The sequence below is a fragment of the Trematomus bernacchii genome, unplaced genomic scaffold (genome assembly GCF_902827165.1).
Source record: "Trematomus bernacchii unplaced genomic scaffold, fTreBer1.1, whole genome shotgun sequence".
NCBI lineage: Eukaryota > Metazoa > Chordata > Actinopteri > Perciformes > Nototheniidae > Trematomus > Trematomus bernacchii.
This window is the reverse complement of record NW_022987593.1, coordinates 14,303,223-14,329,309: the sequence shown is the minus strand read 5'-3', so window position 1 is coordinate 14,329,309 and position 26,087 is coordinate 14,303,223. Positions and strand designations below refer to the sequence as shown.

The 26,087-nt window shown below is 39.6% G+C and overlaps 3 protein-coding genes across 5 annotated transcripts in view; 2 read left to right on the top strand and 1 right to left on the bottom strand.

Annotated features, from left to right (window-relative positions):
* The window catches only part of LOC117481734 (E3 ubiquitin-protein ligase TRIM39-like), a 937,572-nt gene that overhangs the window by 257,339 nt on the left and 654,146 nt on the right, over window positions 1-26,087 (top strand). The window lies entirely within an intron of this gene.
* The window catches only part of esf1 (ESF1, nucleolar pre-rRNA processing protein, homolog (S. cerevisiae)), a 72,930-nt gene that overhangs the window by 13,538 nt on the left and 33,305 nt on the right, over window positions 1-26,087 (bottom strand). For 2 of the 3 annotated variants that reach the window (XM_034129581.1, XM_034129584.1), the window contains 6 exons: window positions 9,048-9,379; window positions 7,791-7,904; window positions 6,644-6,753; window positions 5,603-5,755; window positions 4,571-4,685; window positions 4,151-4,340 (listed from right to left, as the gene is read on the bottom strand). In XM_034129581.1, coding sequence (XP_033985472.1) covers window positions 4,151-4,340; window positions 4,571-4,685; window positions 5,603-5,755; window positions 6,644-6,753; window positions 7,791-7,904; window positions 9,048-9,379 — 1,014 coding nt within the window. Of the gene's footprint in view, window positions 1-4,150; window positions 4,341-4,570; window positions 4,686-5,602; window positions 5,756-6,643; window positions 6,754-7,790; window positions 7,905-9,047; window positions 9,380-10,692; window positions 11,133-12,287; window positions 12,355-26,087 lie in introns of those variants that run through there. The other variant, XM_034129583.1, reaches the window with a different exon arrangement.
* On the top strand, window positions 12,875-25,428 carry LOC117481787 (arginine-hydroxylase NDUFAF5, mitochondrial-like). The gene is made up of 11 exons (XM_034129684.1): window positions 12,875-13,184; window positions 14,330-14,370; window positions 16,617-16,680; window positions 16,813-16,860; window positions 17,168-17,271; window positions 18,507-18,546; window positions 19,476-19,673; window positions 20,269-20,329; window positions 20,728-20,811; window positions 23,031-23,113; window positions 25,090-25,428. The coding sequence occupies exons 1-11, from the start codon at window positions 12,972-12,974 to the stop codon at window positions 25,174-25,176; spliced, it is 1,023 nt and encodes a 340-aa protein (XP_033985575.1). The 5' UTR covers window positions 12,875-12,971; the 3' UTR covers window positions 25,177-25,428.

The window sequence follows — 26,087 nt, the reverse complement described above, 5'->3', positions numbered from 1 at the left end:
ACGCTTAGGGTGTAATGGTATTATACACAAATATTGTAGGAGCACAGAAACAGTGTTCAAATTCTGCTTTTACAAACTTATTTTGGTTGTGCTTACCTTGCAAAGTAATGTTATAAGTGTCAAAGGAATGTTTTAATGTAAATATTAATGATAATATTTTAGCGTGTCCAAGTTAATAGTTATTTCAGTTATCAGATGTGCACAGTTTAGTACATTTGTAAAGTTATTTAGGCAATGTTGTTGGTGGGAGTTAGGGAGACGGTAGGAGTTGTGTTCGAGTGTGGGGAAAAGTCATAATGAGTGTTATACTATTGATTGGCTCTGTAAGGCGTGGCTGTGGCCGTCAATACCATAAAATAAAGAGAACGTTTTCGACATTGAAGGCTCGTGATCTGTGATCTTGAATAGCGGTGAACGCTACAATATGAACAGGCTCGTGCTTGGCCCACTGGTATTGTTTGTTTATTTATTTAGAAAATTAACTAGCAACGCCGTGCTGTCATATAGCAACTGCTAAGCTACTGCAGCAAAAAAATCCTGGCGCCGCCCATGACAAGGAAATCCTTATTTGGCTTTAAACGCAATAGCAATATAGCAGGATGTATAAACAAGGAAATCCTTATTTGGCTTTAAACGCAATAGCAATATAGCAGGATGTATAAACAAGGAAATCCTTATTTGGCTTCAAACGCAATAGCAATATAGCAGGGTGTATAGAAAATCCTTATTTGGGCTTTAACAGCTCTCGCTTTCCGGAACAACCGAGATGAACATTCCACCACAATGTAAACCACAGAAGAAGCTCTGACACACTCCCTCACACAAACAGGATGTTGGAAACAGAGTATAAAGGAGACAAGAAAACGGAGAGCCCCTTTAGCTTCGACACACAAAACATGACAGACCTCACCACGGTGCCAATGTCATTCTATCACCCAGAAATGGACCCCCGCCTCTCCTCAGTCAGGTCATCACACTGGCTCGATCACCAAGCCAGAGACCAACTGATGAACGAGAAAAGGGCAGAGGCGCACAAATCTTCTTTGAATATCCGCCAAAAGAAACGAGAAAACACATCAAACATCAAGAGCTCTAGCCAGGGTGAGCCGCCTGGTAAACGAATCCAAGTTAAATTGGAATACACCGTTCCTCAAAGAAGAGATGACCCTGGAACCAAGGCCCCACTACCTGAGACGATTCAAGAAGCCGCGGCTCAACAACTAGAAGATGTTGAGCAACCTCCCCACAAAGATGAAGAAAAGGTGAGAAAACAAGTCACCTTCAAATTCACAGACGAGACAAAAAAGAAATGTGACCCAGCGGACGCAAAACGATGCGCGTCATGGGCAGGAGAGTATGTTGCCGGGGAGCCCGTAGGAATATCACACAATGTCCCGCCAGGGTGGGTGGTAGGCACATGGGGAGGCGACTACTTCATCTGCCCAAAAGAAAGGCGTCCGGCATACGGGAAATGGCTGGACAAGGAAGAACCTCTCATGCATATACAAGTAAGGGATGCCTCGAAACCTCTGATGAAAAAGGTTTCAGAGGAAAATGATTTCCGAAGCCAGAACAACCCGTTCGTTCTCCCAGAAAAGGAGGATTGGGATAACTGGCACCCGAATGGTGAACAAACCACAGGAAGAGTAGTGCTGTACACCCATAGTCCCAGCCGAGGATACCAAAAGTGCTGCATCAGGTACTTCTCCAATCCAAAGAACTGGGACACTCTCGCGGGATTCCGCTATGGGGAAAGAGGTTTCCCCCACTTAACTTACATCTGGAAGTATGATGAAAACCGGCACCGAGCGCTACATAACCGCTCAGCAATGATGTGGCAGAATAAAGGTGACAAAGAATTCAACACAAGGGAGGGAATCAAAAGCCTCCAAGTGACATGTTTCAAAACCAACTCCGACAGCTCATATTTTGCTGTCACCGATGACGGATGTGGAAACATGTATATGCTCACAGACCCAGAAAGAGAGGGATGCTATGGAGAAGTCCGAGACAAATCGGGAAGCGCATGGGCCGGATAGAACGAAAATGTCATAGAATGTCATGATGGAAGAGGCTACAAAGGACACCCGGGAGACGGAAAAAGACTGAACAACCTAGCAGCTCTTGAAAAAGACTGAACAAACTGGCTAACGCTAACTAGTAGTACAGCAAAACCTAGACGGATCAGATATAATATATATCCGAGCAAAACGTATCTATTATTTTGTATTTCTGCCAATTAGGTTCGATGTAAAGATTAGGGTTGCAAAATTCCGGGAATTTTCAAAGATGGAAACTTTCCATGGGAATTAACGGGAATTTAAGGGAGTAAACTGGGAATTTTCAAAATGGAAGGTTGGCTCTTCATAGGGAACTTAAATATAGTTGGGGAACGTATATTTGAGCATAATCTTGACTAAAACAAACAGATGCCATTCAAGTACACTTGAATATCCATGCCATTCCTCCATCACATGCACATAGCACACTGATTACAGCATGGCTATTGAGACCACACCCCTTTTTTGTTCATTTTTTAATGAGGAATGAGCAGTGGCGGACTGGCCATCGGGACGTTCGGGACGAATCCCGATGGCCGGTACTGAAGTGGGCCAGTCGGACGATGTGGGCCGGTCGGATAAGTCACTAGCACAACACCCCCACCCCCCCCGTTGAAAATGTACTAGTGGTATTTAGTTGCGGTACCGAGGTGGGCCGCCTCTGGGAATGAGTAATATTTAACTCAACATTCATGTTTTTGTTCTTCAATGAAACAAATGATTGTTCAATAAAATAATTAAAACTTGTTCTGTTCTACTTACAAATAAATCTGTTGAAATGTCATGTTTTTTTAATTGTATCATTTTGCATGGATGTTTTCTTATGACAAAACCAAATGTTTATATTTATGCTTGGATATGACACAATTCGATTACATTACCCTCAATTCCCATTAATTCCCATAATTCCAATATGGAATATTTCCAAAATTCCCCAGCTTAACTTCCCATGGAAATTTACCGGAAATGTACGGGAAATGTTCCGCCCCTTTGCAACCCTAGTAAAGATACATCCGAGCAAAAAACTAGGTTCGATGTAAAGATACATCCGAGCAAAACGTATCTATTATTTTGTGTGGTGTGATATAACTTGTAAAGCGTATAAATAAAACTGCCTGTTCACACCTCTGATTATTACTGAACAAGTAACAAATCAGCGGAAATGTAACCCGTCCCCACATAGCTTGAGTCCTGAGTCCAGTTTGATTCCACTGTCCTGTCTCCTTGGTTGAGGGTCAATCCCTGACTGAACAACTGCAGCAGGGTTCGAGTTATAAACTGAGCTCTATGGGGGTCTTTAAAACGAACGCACAAACACACTCAAACACACACACTCAAACACACACACTCAAACACACAGCAGCAGCCCTCTACTTGCTACAAACTTAAATATGTAAAGGTTCAACTACGCACACACATCGTCTCGGCTCGCGCAGCACGCTCAGAGGCATAGATTGCGCAATAATGTATTGTTCACCTTGGAGGTGCAGCGCCGGCATATTGTCATTCAAGAGATGCGTGGTTCTTTTGGAAAACATGTTTTTCTTTTAGCCCATTTACCTCGTTAACGTAAATAATACTCATTACATTGACACATGCCTTATTTGTGATTAAAATAATGGTTGTTGGTAATGTATTAGCGACCCCCACAGATGTATGATTTCACTGCGTCCGTGGGAGCTCAGACCCCTCCTTATGGGAGCTCAGCTCTGTTGCAGAAAAAGTCCTATTGGAGGTCGCCAGGATCGTTTGATCTGAAATACGGCAGCAGTGCTTTACGGGTATTAAATCCCAAAGGTTTCAGAGGTGTGTTCATTAACAGGTCTGTGACAATCTAAAGGGATAAACTAACAAGAAAAGATCAGTAATGTAAATTGATGAATGGAGGTAGCATAGAAAGAAGGGAGTTTATGGGTACCTCAAGGTGGTGGGTAAGGACACACCTTTTATGCCCGGACTGAGTAAAAACCGTATCAATCAGCAGCGTATCAGTGGTGACACTTCACAAGAGTTTAACAGTCTTATGCTTCAGGGACACAAATGATCTCTGAGTTTCCTGCACATGAATGCATCTTTAGTTGCCGTCTCACCCTCTTCTGCTGCCGAGTCATCGTCTTCACTCTCCTGCTCTCCAAACACAAACCCTCCTTCCTCCTCCTCTTCCTCACTGGAGGAGGCCAGGTAGGCTTTAAAGTCCATGGCCAGCAGCTCGTCTTTGTTGAAGTTTCTCTCCAGAGCCGTCACTCGCTCGTTGTCCGTCTCGTCCCACGTCAGCTGCACCTGAAGGTTGAACACGTGTGACGTTAACACTGAAAGCCCTTTACTATAAGAAAGTCAGGAAGATAGTAGTTAAAAAACCCATAAAAAAAGGTATGCTTACCATCAAATTAAAACCAAGACAGTTTTAAGAGTTTCTCAATATTTTACATTACAATGAATCACTCTGTTGCCCTTTCCTTCTGACTTCTCCATGCAGTATTTTCTTCTACAGTAACTCTGAGTCTTCTTACCTTTGACGTAGCGTTGGCGGAGGAGGTGAAGACTTTGGGAGTGTACACTGCGAGGTTCACATCCGTCGCCACGTCTTTGGGCTCATCGTCAAACGTTACTCCCTCAGGAATAAACCTGTTGAAAGAAAAGGGTTTTAAATCTGTTAGAAAAATCTCACTGGTCACCGGCTTGAGCTTCAATCTCAGGGTCCATGTATTTAGGATCCTCTCCAGAATGGAAGTAGTCATCACATACAGAGCATCAACTAGTTCCTGAACAGTGTCCTTCACATGCTGATATACAAGAGAGGCAGTTACACAGTCACAAGATGGAGGAATACCGGTTCTTCTAAGTAATCATACATCCTGTCACGAACAAAATACTGAGTTTTTTCTCCAAATCTCTAAATTCTGACTTTTTCTCAAAATCTCTAAAAATGTCTAAAAATTCTGATTTTTTCTCAAAATCTGGACTTTTTCTCATAATCTCAAAAAATGTCTAAAAATTCTGACTTTTTCTCAAAATCTCAAAATTCTGACTTTTTCAAAAACAATCTGACTTTTTCTCAAAATCTCTAAATTCTGACTATTTCAAAAAATTCTGACTTTTTCTCAAAATCTCAAAATTCTGACTTTTTCAAAAACAATCTGACTTTTTCTCAAAATCTCTAAATTCTGACTATTTCAAAAAATTCTGACTTTTTCTCAAAATCTCTAAATCCTCACACAGTCCCAAGATGGAGGAATATAAAGCAGTATTCAATGTTTAGTTCAGATTAGCTCCACGTCACAAATGATCATGCTTGTCATATGTCTATCTCCATAGAGGCTGAATCATCATGTTAATCACATAGCTATCATATGCCTAAAACAGTCCTGATGCTCTTCTAGGTAATCATACACCCTGTCATGTACACAGCTACAGTTGGGATACCTTTGTTATCATGTTACTCTGATATTGGAAGAGTACATTCAGAATTTTCCCAAAAGAATCATTGTTTTTTCTCGATTAGTTTCAGCGAGTTAGATCTGAATCGTTCCTCCTCTTCTCACCGTAGGTCCAGCACTGAGCAGCTGCTCTCGTACTCGTAGCCGTCGCACTCCTCGTAGATCTTTGCAGCGGTGTCCGTAGTATCACACTGAACAACAGCGTAGAAATACTTCAGCCGCTTGAACTGGTAATCACGCATCTTCTCTCTGTAACCTCTGAGAGGACACACACACACACACACACATTATTATCAGATACAGAGGAAGGAAACTCAAGCCTGTAGAAGCAGAGTTTGAATTTATGCCACAAGTTAACCTAATTTCATGGAGAAAGGAGAAACTCCATTGACACACATTAACGTTTGATATAAGATTGGTGTGAAGCAAAACATTAAAAAAAAAGTGGAATCATTATAAAACAAAACCAATCATTTTAGTAATATGTGGCTTTAGTTAAGGAACTTGATTGGCCTGTTACCTTCATATTCATTTTCTTGCTCTCCCGTTACTTTGACTCTACAACTCTATCACTTCATATAAAGTTGTTTTTTGACATTTGTGTTATGGTGTATTTAAAGCGTAGTTATACAATACACACAAAAACAAGCAAATCAAGACCATAAATATATCAAAGCTAACATAATCTGAATTATAAGGGAGGCGTGTGGTGCAGTGGGTTGTGTGCTGGTGTTCAGATCAGGTGGTCACAGGTTCAAACCCCACTGCAGTCAGCATGTCGATGTGTCCCTGAGACACCTCACCCCAAATTGCTCCTGTGGTGATTGTCCACAGTATTTAGTATGTAAGTCGCTTTGGATAAAAGCGTCTAACATGTAATGTAATATCTATCCAACTCTATACTTTCCATTGGTGTAAAGTAACTCGACTACATATTCTCATAGTTTCAGTTACTAGTTACTATTGAGATTGAGATTATGAGCTAATACAAAATATTAATCAAATATTGAGGTATAATTATAGGTTAAAATATCCAGCAGCAGAATATAAAGCAATTCAAGTAAGCTCTACCTGGCAGAGTACACCAAGAGGAAAGTGGAGTTATGATTTGTGTGAGCTGACTGATTAAACCCTGCTGTGTGTTACCTCTCCTCCTCGTTGTCGTCCTCCGAGTCGTCGGGCAGAGCTTTGAGCTCCATCGGTCCCTGCGTCTCCTCGCCCTTCAGACGCTGCTTCCCGAACTCTGACGGGAAGATCTACAATAAAACCCATAATGCATTGCTGTTTAATGCTCCTACAGACAACATTCACCCGTTTAAAAAGTGCCCTTATTTAGACTTTATCCACACTAATGCAGACTTTGAAAAGATGGTATCTGTAACCGTCTTCATTTTCTCTGTAATTCATTTGTTCCACACTGTATTTTGGTTCCTATCTTTAAGGTGCAACGCTAATAGAGGCGGAACTAATCTGCGGTGTTGTATGCGTTACACCTGTTTTATTAATCGCTGTACTTGGCAATCGCAACTCCAGAGCAACGCAGTGATCTAGTGATCTTTCTGGATGTTAAAAGAAAACTGAAGGAAAAAGATGCAGCCTAAGTGATCTGCCCCTCTAGGTGACTGCAGCCTACGAGGTACGTTTTTGCTGGTTGTTTGTGCAATTGTGTGTGGTTGAGCTGCATGTAATGTGTATGCTATGTGTTAGCTTGTGCTACATGCTATGTGTTAGCTTGTGCTACATGCTATGTGTTAGCTTGTGCTACATGCTGTGTGTTAGCTTGTGCTACATGCTGTGTGTGATATGTGTGCCGCTTATTGTGTAAGTTAGCGGCATTAATAGTGATGACATATGCATATATATTACATATTTACGTCCGGCAGTGGCTCAGTCAGTAGGGGCTTGGACTGGGAGCCGTAGGATCGCCGGTTCAAGTCCCCGACCAGACCTAAAATATGGAGTGTGGACTGCTACTTGGAGAGGTCCCAGTTCACCTCCTGCCCTGCCGTGGTGCCCTTGAGCAAGGCACCGGACACCCCCCTTCCCCCCCCACTCCCATTGCTCCCCGGGCGCTGAACAATAGCTGCCCACTGCTCCTAGTACTAGACTCCTGGTACTAGGATGGGTTAAAAGCAGAGAACACATGTCACTGTGTGCTCTGCATGTGTGACCATTAAAGAGGAGTTTCATCCCTCCCAATTCTATTCTATATTTATTTATTGTTCACCTTTTATATTTTTCTGTATATATCACACTTTATTGTACATCTAGTGTGGCTTATAAACGGTGTTACCTTGACAGAGAGCACGGCGCCTCCTTTAGGGAGGAAGGAGTTGAACAGAGCCAGCAGGTCTTTGGCTTTCATCCGATCCCAGTCCATGTTGCAGACGCCCAGCCGCGCAGAAACCTGACACACACACACACACACACACACACACACATTCATAGAAAACACAAACACAGTTAATGAGTGTTAACACCTCGGCATCACTAGGGAGATGTTCAGCTTTTTAAGTTTTCAGATTTGTTTGTTCATGGTGTACATGTTGGAAGGGTGTGAGTTTTTTTTAAGTTGAACTTCAGCTCCAATATTAAAGGTGGGGTAGGTAATTTTGAGAAACCGGCTCGAGATCGCTAGAATTTGAAAATACACAACCGGAAAAAATCTGCCACTTCCTTATAGAGCCCCTCCTCCAACACACACGAACGCGCACATGACCAATGAGGGCACGAGATAAGTTTGTGCACAGATGGAAGGCTGACAGGCAGGTAGGCCATCCAGTTATTTTAGCCGGGCCGGCTCAAATGATTGGTCGTGCTTTTTACAGCACTACGGCTTCCACAGATGAAATATTTGTATGGATTTTTTGTCAAAGCACTTCAGATATTCATTGCTATCGGGATGTTAAGAGCATTCCATGGAATATAACAAAAAGTGTATCTGAAATAAATGACATACCCCACCTTTAAGTCTATACCAAGCTGTGTCGCTAAATTACAGACACTCCCATGGAGAAAATTAATGCTTTTTTCCTAGTTTCCTGCACACAACGAAATCAAACTAATGGATATCAATGTTCTTGCTAATCACTGACATATCCACGTCTTAAAAGATCACTTTTGCATTTAGTTTACAGAAAGTATTTCACTTTTTTTGTGTTTTTTTTAAATAAAATGATAAAATGCTATTTAAAGGTTAAAATAATAACAAATTAAATCATATTTGGTCGTGATAATCGAGACTAAAGTGGTTAAAAGTTTTGATATGGGATGTGCAGTTTTTAAATGAAGACATGTCTCTATTTTACTAATATATATTTAGACTGTAAGTGTAAATATGGACATTTAATTGTATCTCGTTGCACTGTCATCGCTCCTACCTCTGCTTTTACCACTCTTATTTATTTATTGTGTCTATTTGTTACTGCAGTGAGAGTTGACAAAGAAATGTCATTGTACTTTGTATGATGACAATAAAGATATATCCTATTCTATTCTTTTTTAAACGTGAGACAGAAGAGTCCCACCCCCCAGCAGCCCCCCCCCTCACCTCGTCGTTCCTCAGAGCATCTTTAGCGAGCTCGCCCCAGTCGTGTTCGATCTCCTCTTCCTCTTTCTTCAGGATGGCGTTCACATACTCTTCATCATCTTCATCAGAGCTGGTCTCTACGTTTCCTTTTCCTCGGGCCAGATCCGGCTCGCTGTCGCTGTCTGAATCCAAACCGGACTCCTCCTCATCGGATCCGCTCGCCACATCACTCCCCTCTTCATCATCATCATCTTCATCATCATCATCATCCTCACTGCCGTCTGTGAAGCTGTCTCCCAGATCAACGTCTCCCTTCTTTGCAGTTTCCGGCTCCTCATCTTCCTCTTCATCGTCTGAAGGAAATAATAATAAAAAGGGTCATCAATCTGCTGACCCTTCAGTATCTGAGGAAGTGGCTTCAAGAATGTCTGATCAGTTCTTTGTGCAGATACTTAAACAACAACAATGTTATTATTGATGCTTAATATGTTGATGCACAAATAAAACATTATACAGAAACAAATTAGGTTGTAATGTTGAATCTGGGCTCGTTTCCTCAGCAGACCCTCATGGACACAACTGAAACATATATTGTATTAACCAGGCTTTCAGTCTAAAGCTCTGGCTTCAATGTTATCGTTTTGTTCTTTTTTGGTTTCCTGCTCGAAATCTATTGAAATACATGCACATTTGCACACGAGCTACCTCTCTTAGTATCTGCACATCTTTCCACTTTTCATATCAATACTGCACATATGTTATTGTATTATTCTGAGTATGTTGTCATAGAATACTGTACATAGTTTTTTGGGATATCCAGATTACATGTAAATTATTTTCTATATCATAACATATAATAGTTAGTTTTTTTTAATCGTTTTTTGGTTGTTTTTCTTACTTTTTCTCTTCTTTACCTGTTTTTTGTATGCACCTTATACACCAAGGCAAATTCCTTGTATGTGTAAAGCTACTTCTTATATATTAAGTTGAATCTGTGCTCGTTTCCTCAGCCTGCATCAAGGCAAGGCAAGTTTATTTATATAGCACCTTTCAACACAATGCAATTCAAAGTGCTTTACAAAAATGGAAGACATTATGAAAATGGCATTTAAAATCAGTCATTAAAAAGAAAAGATAATAAAAGAAACATTAAAAGAAAAAATACATGGATAAAAGTTACAGTGCAGTTTAAGATGTGAATAGTTCAATTAAAAGCAGCGGCAAAAAGAAAAGTCTTCAGCCTGGATTTAAAAGTAGTAAGAGTTGCAGCGGACCTGCAGGTTTCTGGGAGTTTGTTCCAGATATTTGGAGCATAATAACTGAATGCTGCTTCTCCATGTTTAGTTCTGACTCTGGGGACAGAAAGCTGACCAGTCCCTGAAGACCTGAGAGATCTGGATGGTTCATAATTTAGCAGTAGGTCAGACATGTATTTTGGGCCTAAACCATTCAAAGCTTTATAAACCAGCAGCAGTATTTTGAAATCTATTCTTTGACACACAGGAAGCCAGTGTAAGGACTTCAGAACAGGAGTGATTTGATCCACTTTCTTAGTGTTAGTGAGGACTCGAGCAGCGGCGTTTTGAATTAGCTGCAGCTTTCTGATAGATTTTTTAGTGAGACCTGTATTCATCAGTGAATATGAGCCTCAGAGACATCTACTCACCCTCTTCTATGAGTCTGACCCCTCGTTCAGGCGGCGGTCCTTTAGCTGTAACGTCTTTGCTCTCCTTCACTTTTTTCTCCACCTTCACCAGCTTCTCCTTCACTTCTTTCTCCGCCTTCACTTTTTTCTTCTTCTTGCGCTCTGCCACCTTCTTGCTCTTCACACCCTCCTCATCGTCGTCTTCGTCCTCTGAGCTGGAGACGTTGTAGAAGCGCTTCAGGTCCTCGGTGGAGGTTTGGTTGATGGGTCGGCCTCTCTTGTCCACCGTGTATTTCTCCGTGAAGCGCTTGTCGTGAAACATGGACTGGAAACGCTTGTCGATCTTGATCTTGCGTTCTCTCTCGGGCATCTCCCAAAATCTGGGGTCCTTCTGAACCCGGAGGAAACGCTCATCGCCGCTCTTCTTATTGGACGACATGGTGGAAAACTGTACGTGTCACCTGACCAATAGAGAAAGGACATATTGTTGGATTAGTCACATGGACAACAAGCACTACGCTTCTTTCTTATATCATGTGTAGGAGTGTCTTTATTACAGAAGATTGTGTGTATTTAGTGCACCAAACAGAAGACAGACAAGCATGTGTTTAAAAAGCCGTTCAATTAAGAATGATAGCATGTTTTATTACACATATCCTGAAGAGGTTATTGGGAACAAGTATTGATTTTGGTATAGGTAATGGTGAAAGCTAGACAACAGTGATTCAAGAACTGAAAATATATGTATGTATGATTCTATAAACCTTGTTATAACACAAGCTAGCTAGTATTGATTATCCTCTACAGACTGATAATGTACTGAAGATTATTGAGACAATCAATTAACTGTTTAGGTTACTCCAGAAAAACTGACAACGTTTCTTAAACCTATGTTTTGCAGCTTTAAATTGTACTGTTTTTAGAATTTGGTTTGGAAATAATTAAGTGGTCTCGCTTGTCATATGAGTTTTACACACCCCTCTTTTACATTTAACAAAATAAACTATTACTTGAAGACAATAATGGGGGGTATATTCAGATTAACCTAAATAAAAGTAGCAATACCACAGTGTAAACATGGTGTGTTACAGGTGAAATCCTGCATTCAAATATACTTTAAATAACTGAAGTAAGAGTACTTTTTTTGCAGAATGACCCACATCGGCATCATATATAATAGTATGCATGCAACACTAGTAAAGAACACATACATTACTAAAGTGTAGTACTTAAGTAAATGTATTTAAACCACATAAAATGATTAAAATAGTCATTGGGTATTACTGAAGCTGTGACTGGATCACTAAGTGAGCATGTAATGACCAACAGAAACCCAGTCTTTTCCCTGTGAGAAATATAGAGCAGTTATGACTTCTGCTATCTAAAAATGAAATGTTAAAACTGAGATAAATGTCAGAAATCCTCCGCTGTGGTTCGGTTTCAGTCAACATGTAAACAATAGGTCCGAAACACTGAATATGAACAGTAACGGCGGGAAAACCAGACAGCAGCTGACAAATACACACAACACTGAGCATGTATATGAAAAAATATAATGAGAAATGTGTTTGAAACATCGTTTAAAAATAACAATAATCATAAAACTGTAGCCATACCTCTCTGGTCTTCCACTACACGTGTTTTCCCAGCATGCACCTCTTCCGTGACCTTTCAATGGTCCCGCCCCTTTCTTAGTAAGGAAAGCGAAGTGGGACAAAAGAGGGAAAACGCGCACGGAGAAATCTTATGGTTAAACACTTTAAAAGCTAAAAGAAATAACAGAAAATAAATCTCTAGACATTTTACGTTGTGTCATTCAATTAGGAAAATATGTATTATATTTTCTTGTTCCAGCTTTTCCTATATAATGATGTTTGATTCATGTAAATATAATTTAAAATACAGAACTTGGTGTTCTTGGAAACTGTAAACTTTTTCACAATTTTCTGCCATTTGATGGACAAAGGAATCACTCAAAAACATATAGTTGTAGTATATAGTAGTGTATATATACATATCAAGTGCTTAACAACGCCATATGTACTCACATTTTACCTACATTAAGATTCATACATTTAGTATACATACAGCATACATGTTAGTCAATTTCTTTAGTCCACTTCCTGTCAGTGAATCCAGTTCCATATTTTCCATTGAGCCCACAGGAATCCAGCTCCACATTTTCCGTCCTTCTCTCCTGAGGTCACGGTGTGGAGGACAGCAGGAAGTCAGCTCAGTTGTTGTACAATGCTCTGATGTTCATAGTATTTCTGCTTTAATTCACGCTTTTAACCGGCACCATGAGCACCGGAGTGTGCCTCAGACTCCTCCAGACAGCCGGCTCTCCTTCCGCTGCCTCCTGCCGCAGATGGAGCCTGATCTCCGGCTGCAGAGGGATGTCTTCTGCGGGCAGAGGCTCCATGAATGTGTTCAACAGGGAGATGAAGAGGAGGCAGAAGAACTGGGCAGCTTCTCTGCAGGAAGGAAACCAGTACGACTATCTGAGGGACGAGGTAGGAGCCACATAAATATTAAAAAGTGCATATTGTTAGCTGTAATTGGCCCTTTATAGTGTATATGTGACAGATATAAGATGGGTTGTTGTCGCATTACATTTTTGAATTTTTATATTACATTTATTTTCGATTTATTTAATTTGTATTTTACAATATGTGTTACAAAACCTTTTTATAATCAGAAAAGAGCCAAAGACAGCTTAATGTTACCTAAGAAGCATGCATACAATTTACAAAATACACATCTGTAACAGTTTTAAAGATATGCATATATTGTACTTTTTAGTTCTGTTTTATTGACTATTTTGAGATGATTATATTCTATGTTTACGTTTGTTTATTTCCTAATATATTTCATTGTCACACTGTGTGCAATCATGCCTTGTTTACATGCTGCTGTGACGACAACAATTCTCAAATTGGGATCAATAAAGTATATCATATATTATATTTATACTGCATTTACGTGCTTTTAGTAGGTACAAAGTTGGTAAAAGTCACTGTCTTGGTGTCTTCTCCACTAGGATGCTTCTTAGAGGGACATATAGTGACTGAATCTGACAGCCTTGGTTGCAAGATACTAACTAGATAGAAATGAATGAATACTCAGGAATAGATTTTTCCTATGTTGTACCCGTGACCCTTTGATCCCTTGTAAACAAAGTAAGTAAGTAAATATGTCAAACATGCATTCATTTGTAAAATATACATGTAATTATTATAGGAATTTAAAAAAAATTCCCACCCAACTTAGATCCCAATGTGTACAAACTGTATCATCTTTCTTATCAAACACAACATTTCAATAAAGTGATCTATTGCATATACAGTGCTTTTATATATGTATTTAATAGAGGTTTTTATGGACTAAAGGAGTCCTTGCTAATGTTGGGAAATCTTGAGAAAAATACAAATCTGCAAGAAACATTTGAATGACTGACTGTTTCAAGTTTATTTATATGTTATAAATATGATTACATAGTATTTCATTTCAGCGACAAGGCAATATAAAGCACTTTACATTAACCATCAAATGAGTTAAAATGCAAAGAAACTCATTATAAAAGCACATTTAAATATGATAAGAAGCTGTCATTAAATACAAATTGAATCAGTGACTCTTTTGCCCTTTCTTCCTGCAGATTGGCAGTCGAGTGGCTGATCGAGTGTACGACATTGCGAGGTGGGTTTATTCTGAGACAGATGATTTTTTATCAAACACACACTTCCTACTGTAAGAAATTAAAATCAATATATTACGTGAATATTAAATAAACACACCGTTTTATTTTGAAAAGCTTTATTTTGAAGGAAACCCCGTTTTAATGTTTACATTACGTCACTTCCGGGTTCACGTTATCTTTGTTTTCAGCCGGTAGAATGTACCAAATAAAAAGTCAAGAATGAGAATATGAGGAGAAAAGGCTAGTGGAGTTATACAGCAATCACACAACGTCTAAATCCTCTGATTTGATGCGAAATTAATCCAGAGGAACGAAGCCGGGAGGAAGACCCGCCCATCGTCGAAGCAGCCAATGAGAAGAGGAGAAAGGAATCAGATATACACACGGTGCACGCGGATTCTCGCTCTCTTCACCTCTATGTACACAGCTGTGTTTACTACCTGTTTGTTCCAATACAACGATATTTTATTAAATTCAGGGTTCTTACGGTCATTACAAACCTGGAAAAGTCATGGAAATTCAAAATGCAAATTCCAGGCCCTGGAAAAGTTATGGAAAACAATATTTTTCCCAAAGTTTTGGAAAAGTCATGGAAATGTAACTAAAGTTGCATCAAATATAATTTATATTTTAGCTAATCGCCGAAATAGTAATACTATAATGATAATAAATACTGTATCGTATAGTAATGAAACGTAAAATGCCATTTAACTGACGCGGTATTTTGCTGGTGAGAGATTTTAGTGCTTTAGCGTGTAGAAGCTAGTAAGCCTACTATTTGATTTGTTTTAGCACAACATGTTTCATATGCAGACCTTATTTTCCTGTTCCATGTTAAAATAAACCATTTTCAGTGGTACCGCTGAAAAAGAGTAATTCTTTGGTCATGGAAAATTAGGTAAAGGTCATGGAAAAGTCATTGAAAATCATTGGTGAAAAAGTGTATGAACCCTGTAAATTACTCTTTTGATCTTTTCGAGACTCCGTTCGTCTCCTTTTTAACTCTCTCCTGGGCCCTTTCTCATGTCTTCAAATGTTCCTCCTCGACTCCCCTCCTCGACTCCTATCCTCGAGACTTAGTCCCGCCCACAGGAGATGCGAGCGGAGGAGCCGAGGAGGGGAACCGAGGAGAGAGGAGGGGAAGCAGCAGGTGGTTAGAGAAATGAGAACTCCTCTCCTCTGAGCGGTCATTTTAAAGAGACGTCCATTAATTATGACAGGAGGCACAGCAGCCCTCTGTCTGATGGACAGATGTGTTCATGACGACTTATATATTTACTTTTAATTCATTCACAGTGCGGTATAATGAGACAATAACAGGCTACAGATGCGGACACACACACACACACACACACACACACACACACACATATATGTATATATTTATATAAATATATACAATTTCAGAATCAAACAGAGCACTCTCATAATAACGTAACACTATCAGAGACTGGATATATCCCCCCCACCCCCTCTCTGGTCGCTACAATTAGGGAAATAAATGACGGGCCAAAAGTTTTATTTACAAGTATTAAAAGTAAGCAGAGGACACCAAACCAACTGAGACCTGTCTGTCCGCTGCATCTACGCACACACTGTACCACACACACCTACACCACACACACGCACCTACAGCTCCTAAAGCATATAATCAGGCTACAGCCGTTGTGTATTTTATTATGTGAAGCACTAAATGGTTTTAGAAAAATATCGACTTTGTTTGTAGATATCTACTAAACTAAAGCAAATAAAGAGAGTAGGCCTGTTATACTGAGTGATATGATATATATTATACACACTGCTCTGCTTTCTGCACGGACCTCACAGCTGTTCTCACTGTAAACATCGCGTCGCGATGAAAGCAGTTAATAAAATAATATCCAGGGGATGCATGCAGAGCTGTCATTGGCTGAGATAAGTCACGACTCTTTGAAACATCTCTGTTCCCGGAAATGCATCCACGGAGGAGCCGTGGAGGACCCATCAGTGTATCCTCGGTTATAGCTCCTCCAGAGAGCCTCCTCGACGCTCGATGCTCGGTCCTCGATGTGCATTTCGAGAAATGAGATGTCCTTCAACATGGCGCGCTAAAATTCATTTCCGGGTCACTACCGGAGGAGTCGAGGAGGAACATTTGAAGACATGAGAAAGGGCCCTGGACTTGGAAATAAAGAACAGATCATCACGACACAGGTTTTCTTTCCTCTCTCTCTTCTCAAACGTTGTCCCCTCTGTCTCCTCTCAGGACGTTTCCTCTGGCTCTGGACATCGGCGGTGGAAAAAGTCACATTGCAGAACATCTAAACAAGGTACGGTGTGCACATGTTGGTCATAACGTGTTATTCAAAATGCTCTCAGTGTCAAAAATATTGTCTTTATTTGAGTTAAATACTTTCAGCCTCAACTGACTTCTTGTCTTTTTTCGCTTGTTGTCGTTTCAGGAGTTTGTGGAGCGTTTGTTCCTGACAGACATCTCAGAGAAAGCTCTGGTGAGGGTTCAAAGAAATCATCTGATAATCTGGTCGTTCTTGAAGTCGCTGAGAAATTAGAAATAATAAAAACCGTAGTTAAAAGGGTTCATTTGTGAGAATTAAGCATGGATAAAAATGGGTAGTAGATGCACAAAATGCAAATATGAGCACAATATGTCCTCCTTAAGTTAAAACATGAGTGAACCCTGGTGAATATGATCACTTAGCATCAGTTATGGACTTAAAACAGTCATTTACTAATGGGGGCAGATGTTGTTTGTACTGATACATGATGCTGATCTAAATGTGTTTTATGTCTCTTCAGAAACAGAGACGACAGACTGAGATCCCGACTCATCACGTTCTCGCTGACGAGGAGTTTCTGCCCTTTAAAGAGAACACCTTCGACCTGGTGTTGAGCAGCCTGAGGTGAGCAATACATGACTTTAATAGTTATCATTAATGTTTTATATGTTGGTTCAGGGTTTTCACACATTTAAGGAACATACGTTGTCTTTCATTTTACTATATACAAGATTCAAAGGTTTTATGGTCATATGCACAAAGCTACAGTGTAGAAATGGCAATGACATTATTCTGACCCGAGCTCTTCCAACATATTTAATACAATACAAAAATACAAAATACAAATAATAAGTAGTCCAAAAAGTATATATACATGTCAATAGAATATGGGATATGTACAAGAACAGAATATGAAATTAAATAATATAAATTAAAGGTGGGGTATGTAATTCACTTCAGAAACACTTTTTGTTATATTCCATGGAATGCTCTTAACATCCCGATAGCAATGAATACATGAAATGCTTTGACAATAAATACATAAAGAAATGTCATCTGTGGAAGCCGTGGCGCTGTAAAAAGCACGACCAATCATCTGAGCCGGCCCGGCTAAAATAACTGGATGGCCTACCTGCCTGTCAGCCTTCCATCGGGGCACAAACTTATCTCGTGCCCTCATTGGTCATGTGCGCGTTCATGTGTGTTGGAGGAGGGGCTCTGTTAGGAAGTCTGAAGGAAGGGACAGATTTTTTCCGGGTGTGTATTTTCAAATTCTAGCGCACTCGAGCTGGTTTCTCCAAAATTACATACCCCACCTTTAAGACAAAATTATATACGGTTAATTACAAGTCAAATTGTCCACTTTATATTAATCCTGTGTTTTTTTCTATTGAGATTTTTTTCAAATTGTGCAAATTAAACATACAAAACTGTACCTTAAACCTAATGGTGATCCTAGCTGTTGTTCCTATTGTCTGAAAGACCACAGTCCCTTCACTGTACCTAAAATAACACAAAAACAGATGCTGTAAAATGTATTATCTTTTCAATTTGCACACGGCATCTATTGCACGTCTGTCCGTCCTGGGAGAGGGATCCCTCCTCTGTTGCTCTCCCTGAGGTTTCTCCCATGTTCCCCTTTAAACTGTGGGTTTTCTCTGGAAGGTCTTCCTTGTACGATGTGAGGGTCTAAGGACAGAGGGTGTCGTATTGTCATACTGATATTCTGTACAAACTGTGTGAAGTCCACTGAGACAAATGTAACATTTGTGATATTGGGCTATATAAATAAACATTGATTGATTGATTGATCTTCACACCATAGTAATGTAACTCACTTGTCCTCTCTCCTCTTTCAGTCTGCACTGGATCAACGACCTGCCTGGAGCTCTCAGACAGGTGAGGATAAAAATAAGAAACTCTACTTATACAAGTTTTTTATTTACATGTTAAAGGCGAATACATTTTGTTTCGTGTGCGTCTGTTTGCCTTCTGATGATCTTCCACTAGAGGTCGTTGTTTCCACAAGTATAATTAGGCTGAGTCGAACAGGACAACATTTGGTCATCTTTGTTGTTTCTCCTCTTCTTGATCTTAGCTCACTTCAAGAAATGGTGGAAGGCCCTCTGTCTCATTCAAAACAGTTTTAAAAGCCTTTAATCAGATCGCTATTTTATGGTGAAATTCAAAAAATGGAGACGCGTTAAAGCTGTTTTTTTACTTTTTGCCAGCAAAGTGCCTTGGACATTTCTTCTTATATGAATGTTTGTGTCACCTATATGTTTGCACTTGTTTTCACTGTCTTTACACGTGTTTGAACTAACAAGCTCTCACAATCTTTTCTTTCTGATGTTTAATTCAACTGTATGTCAACACCTTTATGAACCTCGTAAGGATGCAATTGTAATTGATTTCCCTTTAATTTACAAGAAGACTCCAGTGTCTGTCTGTTGGCCTTTCTTTTAAACTTTGCTGATGTGTTCAGCCTCAACATGTATATATTTTAGATTTTATTAGATTTATTTCGAATGTGTAAAACAATAATACATAATAATAATAATGAAATGAAACATGAGAATTATTATACTGTACAAACTTAAGCAGTGTCAAATTGATAAACAAAAATATTACTGACTTTAAATAATATATAAACAAATGATCTACTTAATGACACATCCGAAAAGGGGTTTACACTCATGTAATCCCACCCCTCCTCTTCTATATCACTTGGTATATAACAGTGATAAGTCCCGGGTGAATTGGTGAGTTTATAGAGAAATAAGCAGTTTGTATTAACAGTAGCTGTTTCCTCCTCCTCCTCCTCTCAGATCCATCAGGTGCTGAAGCCGGACGGGGTGTTCATCGGGGCGATGGTGGGGGGGGAGACGCTGTTCGAGCTGCGCTGCTCCCTCCAGCTGGGGGAGACGGAGAGGGAGGGAGGGTTCTCCCCCCACGTCTCCCCCTACACCGCCGTCACTGACCTGGGGAACCTGCTGGGTCAGGCCGGATTCACCATGCTCACTGTGGTGAGACACACACACACTCACACACTCACACTCACACTCACACTCACACTCACACTCACACACTTATACACACAAACACACACACACACACACTCACTTATACACACAAACACACACACACACACTCACTCACTTATACACACAAACACACACACACACACACACACATACACACACACACTTATACACACAAACACACTCACACACACTCATATGCATACTCACTCACACACTCACACTCACACACACTCACACTCACACACACACACTCACACTCACACACACTCACACACACACACACACACACACACACACACACACACACACACACACACTTATACACACAAACACACTCATATGCATACTCACTCACACAAACACACCCATACTCATACTCACTCAGACACACACACAATATGAAATTAAAATTCTGCAGTTTAACATAAACCAAAAACAAATACAACAATGGAAAATGTAAATAAAAACAAAACTGAAATGATAAGAAATGGCATTCTTTTTCATTTGACATGTATAAACTTCTATAAAGTCATACATTTAAAAACTAATTCTTCACTTTTCTGTCTTTCTGTTTCAGGACATCGATGAAGTTCAGATTCATTATCCAGGAATCATTGAAGTCATGACCGACCTACAAGGTATGACCTCCTTAATTAATGTGTGACTCCAATTAGTTCATCAAAAACATACAGTGTGAAACTTTAAGGTGTGAAACTCCAGGTTGATATCAACGCTGTTAATGTGTCAAACCTTTTAGTGTCAAGTTTCACACTTATTTCATTTTAGTTTGCTTATGTGGGGCTGCATTTAAGCTCTTTAAGTAGTATTTAAGAGCTCTTTAAACCTTCTACTTTTGAGGAGCTTACAATGTTTGAATATCGTTGACATTGTCATTTGTAGAATTATAGTTGTTTAAATAGCACTTTATTCTAATCTGTCAATTACATTTCATACATCTCTGTTTTTCAGTCGTCTAAACCAGATCTGGCAACTTTTATTCTACATGTTTTGCAATGTTTATGTCTATATTCTGCAGGTATGGGTGAGAGTAACTGTGCGTGGAACAGGCGGTCGATGTTGAACAGAGACTCAATACTAGCAGCAGCAGCTATTTATAAAGGTGAGTGTTAAAGCTGCTACACCTCCCTTTAACAATAAAACACAATATCACAGATTAGTCTCCAGCTTTACAAACGTGTCATTCCTTCAATCATGATTTTATACATGTCTGCACTACAGATATATTCAGATTCAGGATACTCTATTGTCCACTACATTTACATCATATGGAAATGTGTCTTTGGCACCGGCAAATAAAACAACACTCACGACCACACACAGCACAACATACAGTTCACACACAATACTCACAAAAAAAGCATCTTATAGTCTTTTTACTTTAACCCATAGAGCTCCATTGTTGTGCAAAAACTATTAAAACACATACTTTTAGACTAGATTGAACTTTATTGTCAAATGTGCAAAGTACACTGCTTCCAACCAGGAGTGCATATATTAATATATAATATACAATTGACAGAAAATGCAGTAAGTACTACAGCATAATTGATCCTCTAAGGCAGGGCTATTCAATTAGTTTGGAATGGGGCCGGTTGATGAAAATGATCCAAAGCAAGGGGCCGGGAAAACGATGGCTCTTAATATGAGCAATCATATTAAGAGCTTCAGATACAGTAAATACTACAACAGCATAGTGGAGTGCATATATTGTGTTTAATTCAATCAAACATAGCCCCAAGGCCTTTATAGATCTGAATGGCAAGTTCAGAACTCAGTAGGCCTACATGTGAAGCTGATTTAACCATTAACATCATTTCATTTGATTTAGGTGAAATGATCTAATCATTCACGCAGAGATGCAATAAATGACAGGAGCTGTCACTACAGTAGCTAGTAGGTGGGTTCGAAACCCGAGCTCGCCGAAGTTTTCAGGCAATGTCTTCCCATCTATCTCTCAATGTAACATCCTCTCTGGAATAAAGGCAGAAAAATAAATGTAAAAAAAAATCTTTAAAAAAAAAATGTGATTACTTTTTAACATTATACTCAAAGGGCCAGTAAATATCACCCCGGGGCCGGATTAAGTTCTAAGATGTGATAAATGTTAGCTGCACAGTGTAATTTAAGCATTATATATAATATTGGGAGGGATGAACCCCTCTTTAATGGTCTCACATGCAGAGAGCACACAGTGACATGTGTTCTCTGCTTTTAACCCATCCTAGTACCAGGAGTCTAGTACTAGGAGCAGCGCCCGGGGAGCAATGGGAGTGGGGGGGGAAGGGGGATGTCCGGTGCCTTGCTCAAGGGCACCACGGCAGGGCAGGAGGTGAACTGGGACCTCTCCAAGTAGCAGTCCACACTCCATATTTTAGGTCTGGTCGGGGACTTGAACCGGCGACCCTACGGCTCCCAGTCCAAGCCCCTACTGACTGAGCCCCTGCCGGACAAACAGTGTTAGTGTTCAGTCTTTATGAATGGTGCAAATGTGTTGGAGCAGAGAGACACATTTCTGGGATGTGTTAAAAATAGGAAAAATATAATGTTAGGTCTGACTTATTCTTGAAATAAGATACGTATTTTATTCCATATTTAGGTGTTTCTTTATTTCTGACACTTCTGTTCTCTCTGTTCTCATTCCCCCACAGTGTTGACCTTATTAAGCCTGATCTGGTGTTATGGTTCCTCAGTATGCACACTGACACATCAGCCTCACATACTCACATTGCTGCCGCTGTTTGAACTCTGCTGGTTTAACTTCCTCTGTTGAAGTGTTTCTTCTCATGGTTTTTGCTTTGCATCCTCAGATGATATCAGGTTTCAGTCGTGAAGAAGTACTCAGATCTTTGAATAGAAGTGCAACAATACTATGATACATGTAGAAGTCCTGCATTCAAAACGTTATTCAGATACAAGTACAACATAAAAACATCAAAGTAGGAAAAATACTCAACATGCAGAATACCATTTCAGAATAACATAATATGATATTGCTGTATTATAGTTATTAAAGCATTCATGTGTTCATTAGCTTAATTGTTGCAGCAATGTCAATACTGCAAGGTAGATACATTTATAATAACACATTATCATTTACTAGTTGCTTTATATTTTGTCCATGAATCTTATTCAGCACACTTAAGCTGTCAACAAATATAATAAATAGAAGTATAGAGTAGCATACCTTCTGTAGCTTAGCACAAAGCCTTGAAGCAGAAGCAAACTGCTAGCTTAGCTTCATCAAAAGTAAAATAAAACACCAATGTTTTTGCTTCCTTATTGCATGTGTTTATGTGTGTGTGTTTGAATGTGTTTCAGAGATGTACGGCAGCGAGGACGGGTCGGTGCCGGCCACCTTCGAGATCCTCTACATGATCGGCTGGAAGCCTCACGAGTCTCAGGTAACTCAGGTGTTCACAAGGGGAACACAAACACACACAGTGCTCCTAAAGGTTGTTGTTTGTAGTTTATTTGTCTTTATTGTTGGTACATTGCTCTAGGGAGGCACCAGTCTGATAGATAGTATTGGTATCGGTCCGACGCTGGCCAAAATCACTGGCCTTTGTCATTTAGGTATATGCTACATTGCAGTGGCGGCTGGTGGAAAATATTTTAGGTGGGGCTGTGGAAATGGTGATCAAACAATACTAGAGGGGTCCGGGGGGATGCTCCCCCGGTAATTTTTTTTGAGAAAAGACCCCTTAAATCATGACTTCTGGTGATGTTAGAGGGGGGGAGAAGGACAATTTGAGGCTTAAAAATATGAGAAGACTGATCAATACCTCCATAACTTCAGTGTGGTTAGCTATGAATCTTCCAAACACCTTGTCCTGGACATAGTTTCTACAGCATAAACTGTGCAACAGTACAGTAGGCCCACACAAACTGCAGAACACCGGGGCTTTGGGAACACTGATTTAATTCCCATTTAACCTGTTAAGGGGCTTTTTTCCCCCGTTTTTTTTCTCACGAAACTGTGTCTCAGGGCTTCTTAAAATGTAATAAACTATTCATGTGTCCTACTCAGAGGAAACGCATCTAACTGATGATATGAACCATGTTTACCGAAACAATACACAAGTCTCACAAGAAGCGTCTAAATGAGCCCTGAGCGAAAAAATGCTAACGCACTCTAGGTATAAATCAATCGATATACTTATCGGATATGCACAAACAAGCTTACAAACTGAGATTCCACATATTCTAGAAATATAAGTATCATCACTGAGCGATCAGAACTCGCGACAGGGGAAGCAAATACAGACATCACACGACGTAGCTTTAGGTAGCAAAACATGGAGATATGCTCACCTTTTGCAGAATAACAATTCTGATCAAAAACGAGAAAAACGCAGCTGAAGGTTAATCCATAAATTAATCCAATGTGTCTGTCACTTTGAAAAATGATTGATGATCCATAATTCCATTTTTATGTAAAAAAGTGAGTTTTCATTAGCTGCTAAATGGTAGCTTCCAGAGTGTATGACAGCTTCCTGTTTTGTCTCCTTGGATACGAGTCCAAACAACTCACAGACTGCACCGGGCGCTCACGTAGGAGCCCTGTGACCATCAGATTTGACGACGCTGATTGGCTGAAATTATGTTTTCGCGGCATAGTTTACACGTTACAGATAGCAACAGTCAGCTGCTAGTGGCTGCTGCTGCACTGGTTGAGGGCTCCTCTCTCAGCGCCCAGACGAGAGAAGGTACACGGGCAAGGCCAGGCAGGAAACATGTGACTTATCAGTAACTTTAGACATCGTAACACAATTTTAAACGAGATTTTATTGTAGATTATACATTTTACTGATACTAATTATATAATATTTACCTTGTTCATTAAAAATAAAAATAAAAATATATATTTTTTTTTAAATATATATATATATATATATATTTTTTAATATGGGAAGAGGTGGGGCGGCGCCCCTAGCGCCCCTATGGACCGGCCGCCACTGCTACATTGAGTTATATGTAATATTTTACACTGGAATTATAATTGATTTGTTATACTAAATACTCTAAACTTTGGCACATGGTTGCAGTTTAAATGAATTTTTGACTTCTGAAATGGTGCTATAAAAGGAAGCAGAAAAATGCCATTTTAGTTTGGTGTTTTTGTACTACAATTCCCAGAATTCAACTGTCTTTATCAAACTGTATGTGCATCATTATGATATTCCTTCAAATGTTTATTGCCTCGTATATATGCCAAATACTTGTTTTCTGTTTATTCCAAATAACCAAAAATGTACGCACCTTTATCAGAAACAATCCCTGCTGTGTCTTATCCATCAGATGCGTGAGCAGAGGAGATATTTCATCAAGAAAAGTGATTTAATTGTTTACATTTAGTTTCTTTCTTTCTCTTTTTCAGGCCAAACCAGCGAAGCGAGGCTCGGCCAACGTGTCGTTCGCGGATCTGTCAAAGATCGGCCAGCCGTCCAACACCACCAAGTCCTAGAAGCATCTGAGCTAATTAACAACTGCAGAGTGTAAATAATATATTTTATTTAAACAACTATGTTTAGTTGCTAGGGTAGGCGATGTGTTGTACTATAATTGTCTGGATTAAAGAACAGCATTTCCTCTCGCCGGAAAATGTACTTTGAGAAAACCAGAAGCAGTAACGTGTTGATGTTTCAAATACCAGTTTACGTAATGAGGGTAGAGCAGATGGGAGTTCACGCAGGGACAACAATACAAATAAAAGATACCGAATTTTCTTTTTATCTTTGTGTTTTTGGTGCATACATAAAATAAAACAAAAGTCTAAACACGGATAAAAAAAACTATCTTAAGAAAACTATAATAAAATAACAAATATAGCAATATTTACATCGAATATGGTTGAAATATACAGTATGTATACCTGTAGAAATAAAATAGGAATAATACAGTATATCAATAGAGTATCTAAGGAATGCAGTGGGGTAGTGTGAGTACAATATGTGCACATTGTACATATGTGCTACATGGTTAAACTGTACTGAAAAAAACATGTATACAGTATAATAATATTCAATGGTTAGACTAACTGTAGATCTAATTTCAGTCAAATTGAGTGAAAGAGAAATGGTGCAAATCACTTTATTAAATATTTCAGCAGCAGATGTCCTTTCTCACAGTGACAGAAGAAAATGTCGTTTTAAAGGGCCCATGTCATGCTTTTCCGGTTATTACCCGTCCCCTTGTGTGTTATGTAGGTTTTTCTGCATGTAAACGGTCTGCAGAGTCAAAAACCCTCAAAGTACACCCTGTAGCGAGTAAAACTCTAACACAGAAAAGACCTGTCTGTGCTGCCCCAGAACGCCTCGTTAATAATAATAATAGCTTGGATTTATATAGCGCCTTTCATGGGACCCAAGGTCGCTT

What these genes read in the sequence shown, in the direction of transcription:
- LOC117481787 (XM_034129684.1), top strand. Translation starts at nt 12,972, where the DNA reads ATGAGCACCGGAGTGTGCCTCAGACTCCTCCAGACAGCCGGCTCTCCT. An exon ending in ACGACTATCTGAGGGACGAG is followed by an intron (nt 13,185 to 14,329) that starts GTAGGAGCCACA and finishes TTCTTCCTGCAG; the next exon opens with ATTGGCAGTCGAGTGGCTGA. An exon ending in GATTCACCATGCTCACTGTG is followed by an intron (nt 19,674 to 20,268) that starts GTGAGACACACA and finishes TTTCTGTTTCAG; the next exon opens with GACATCGATGAAGTTCAGAT.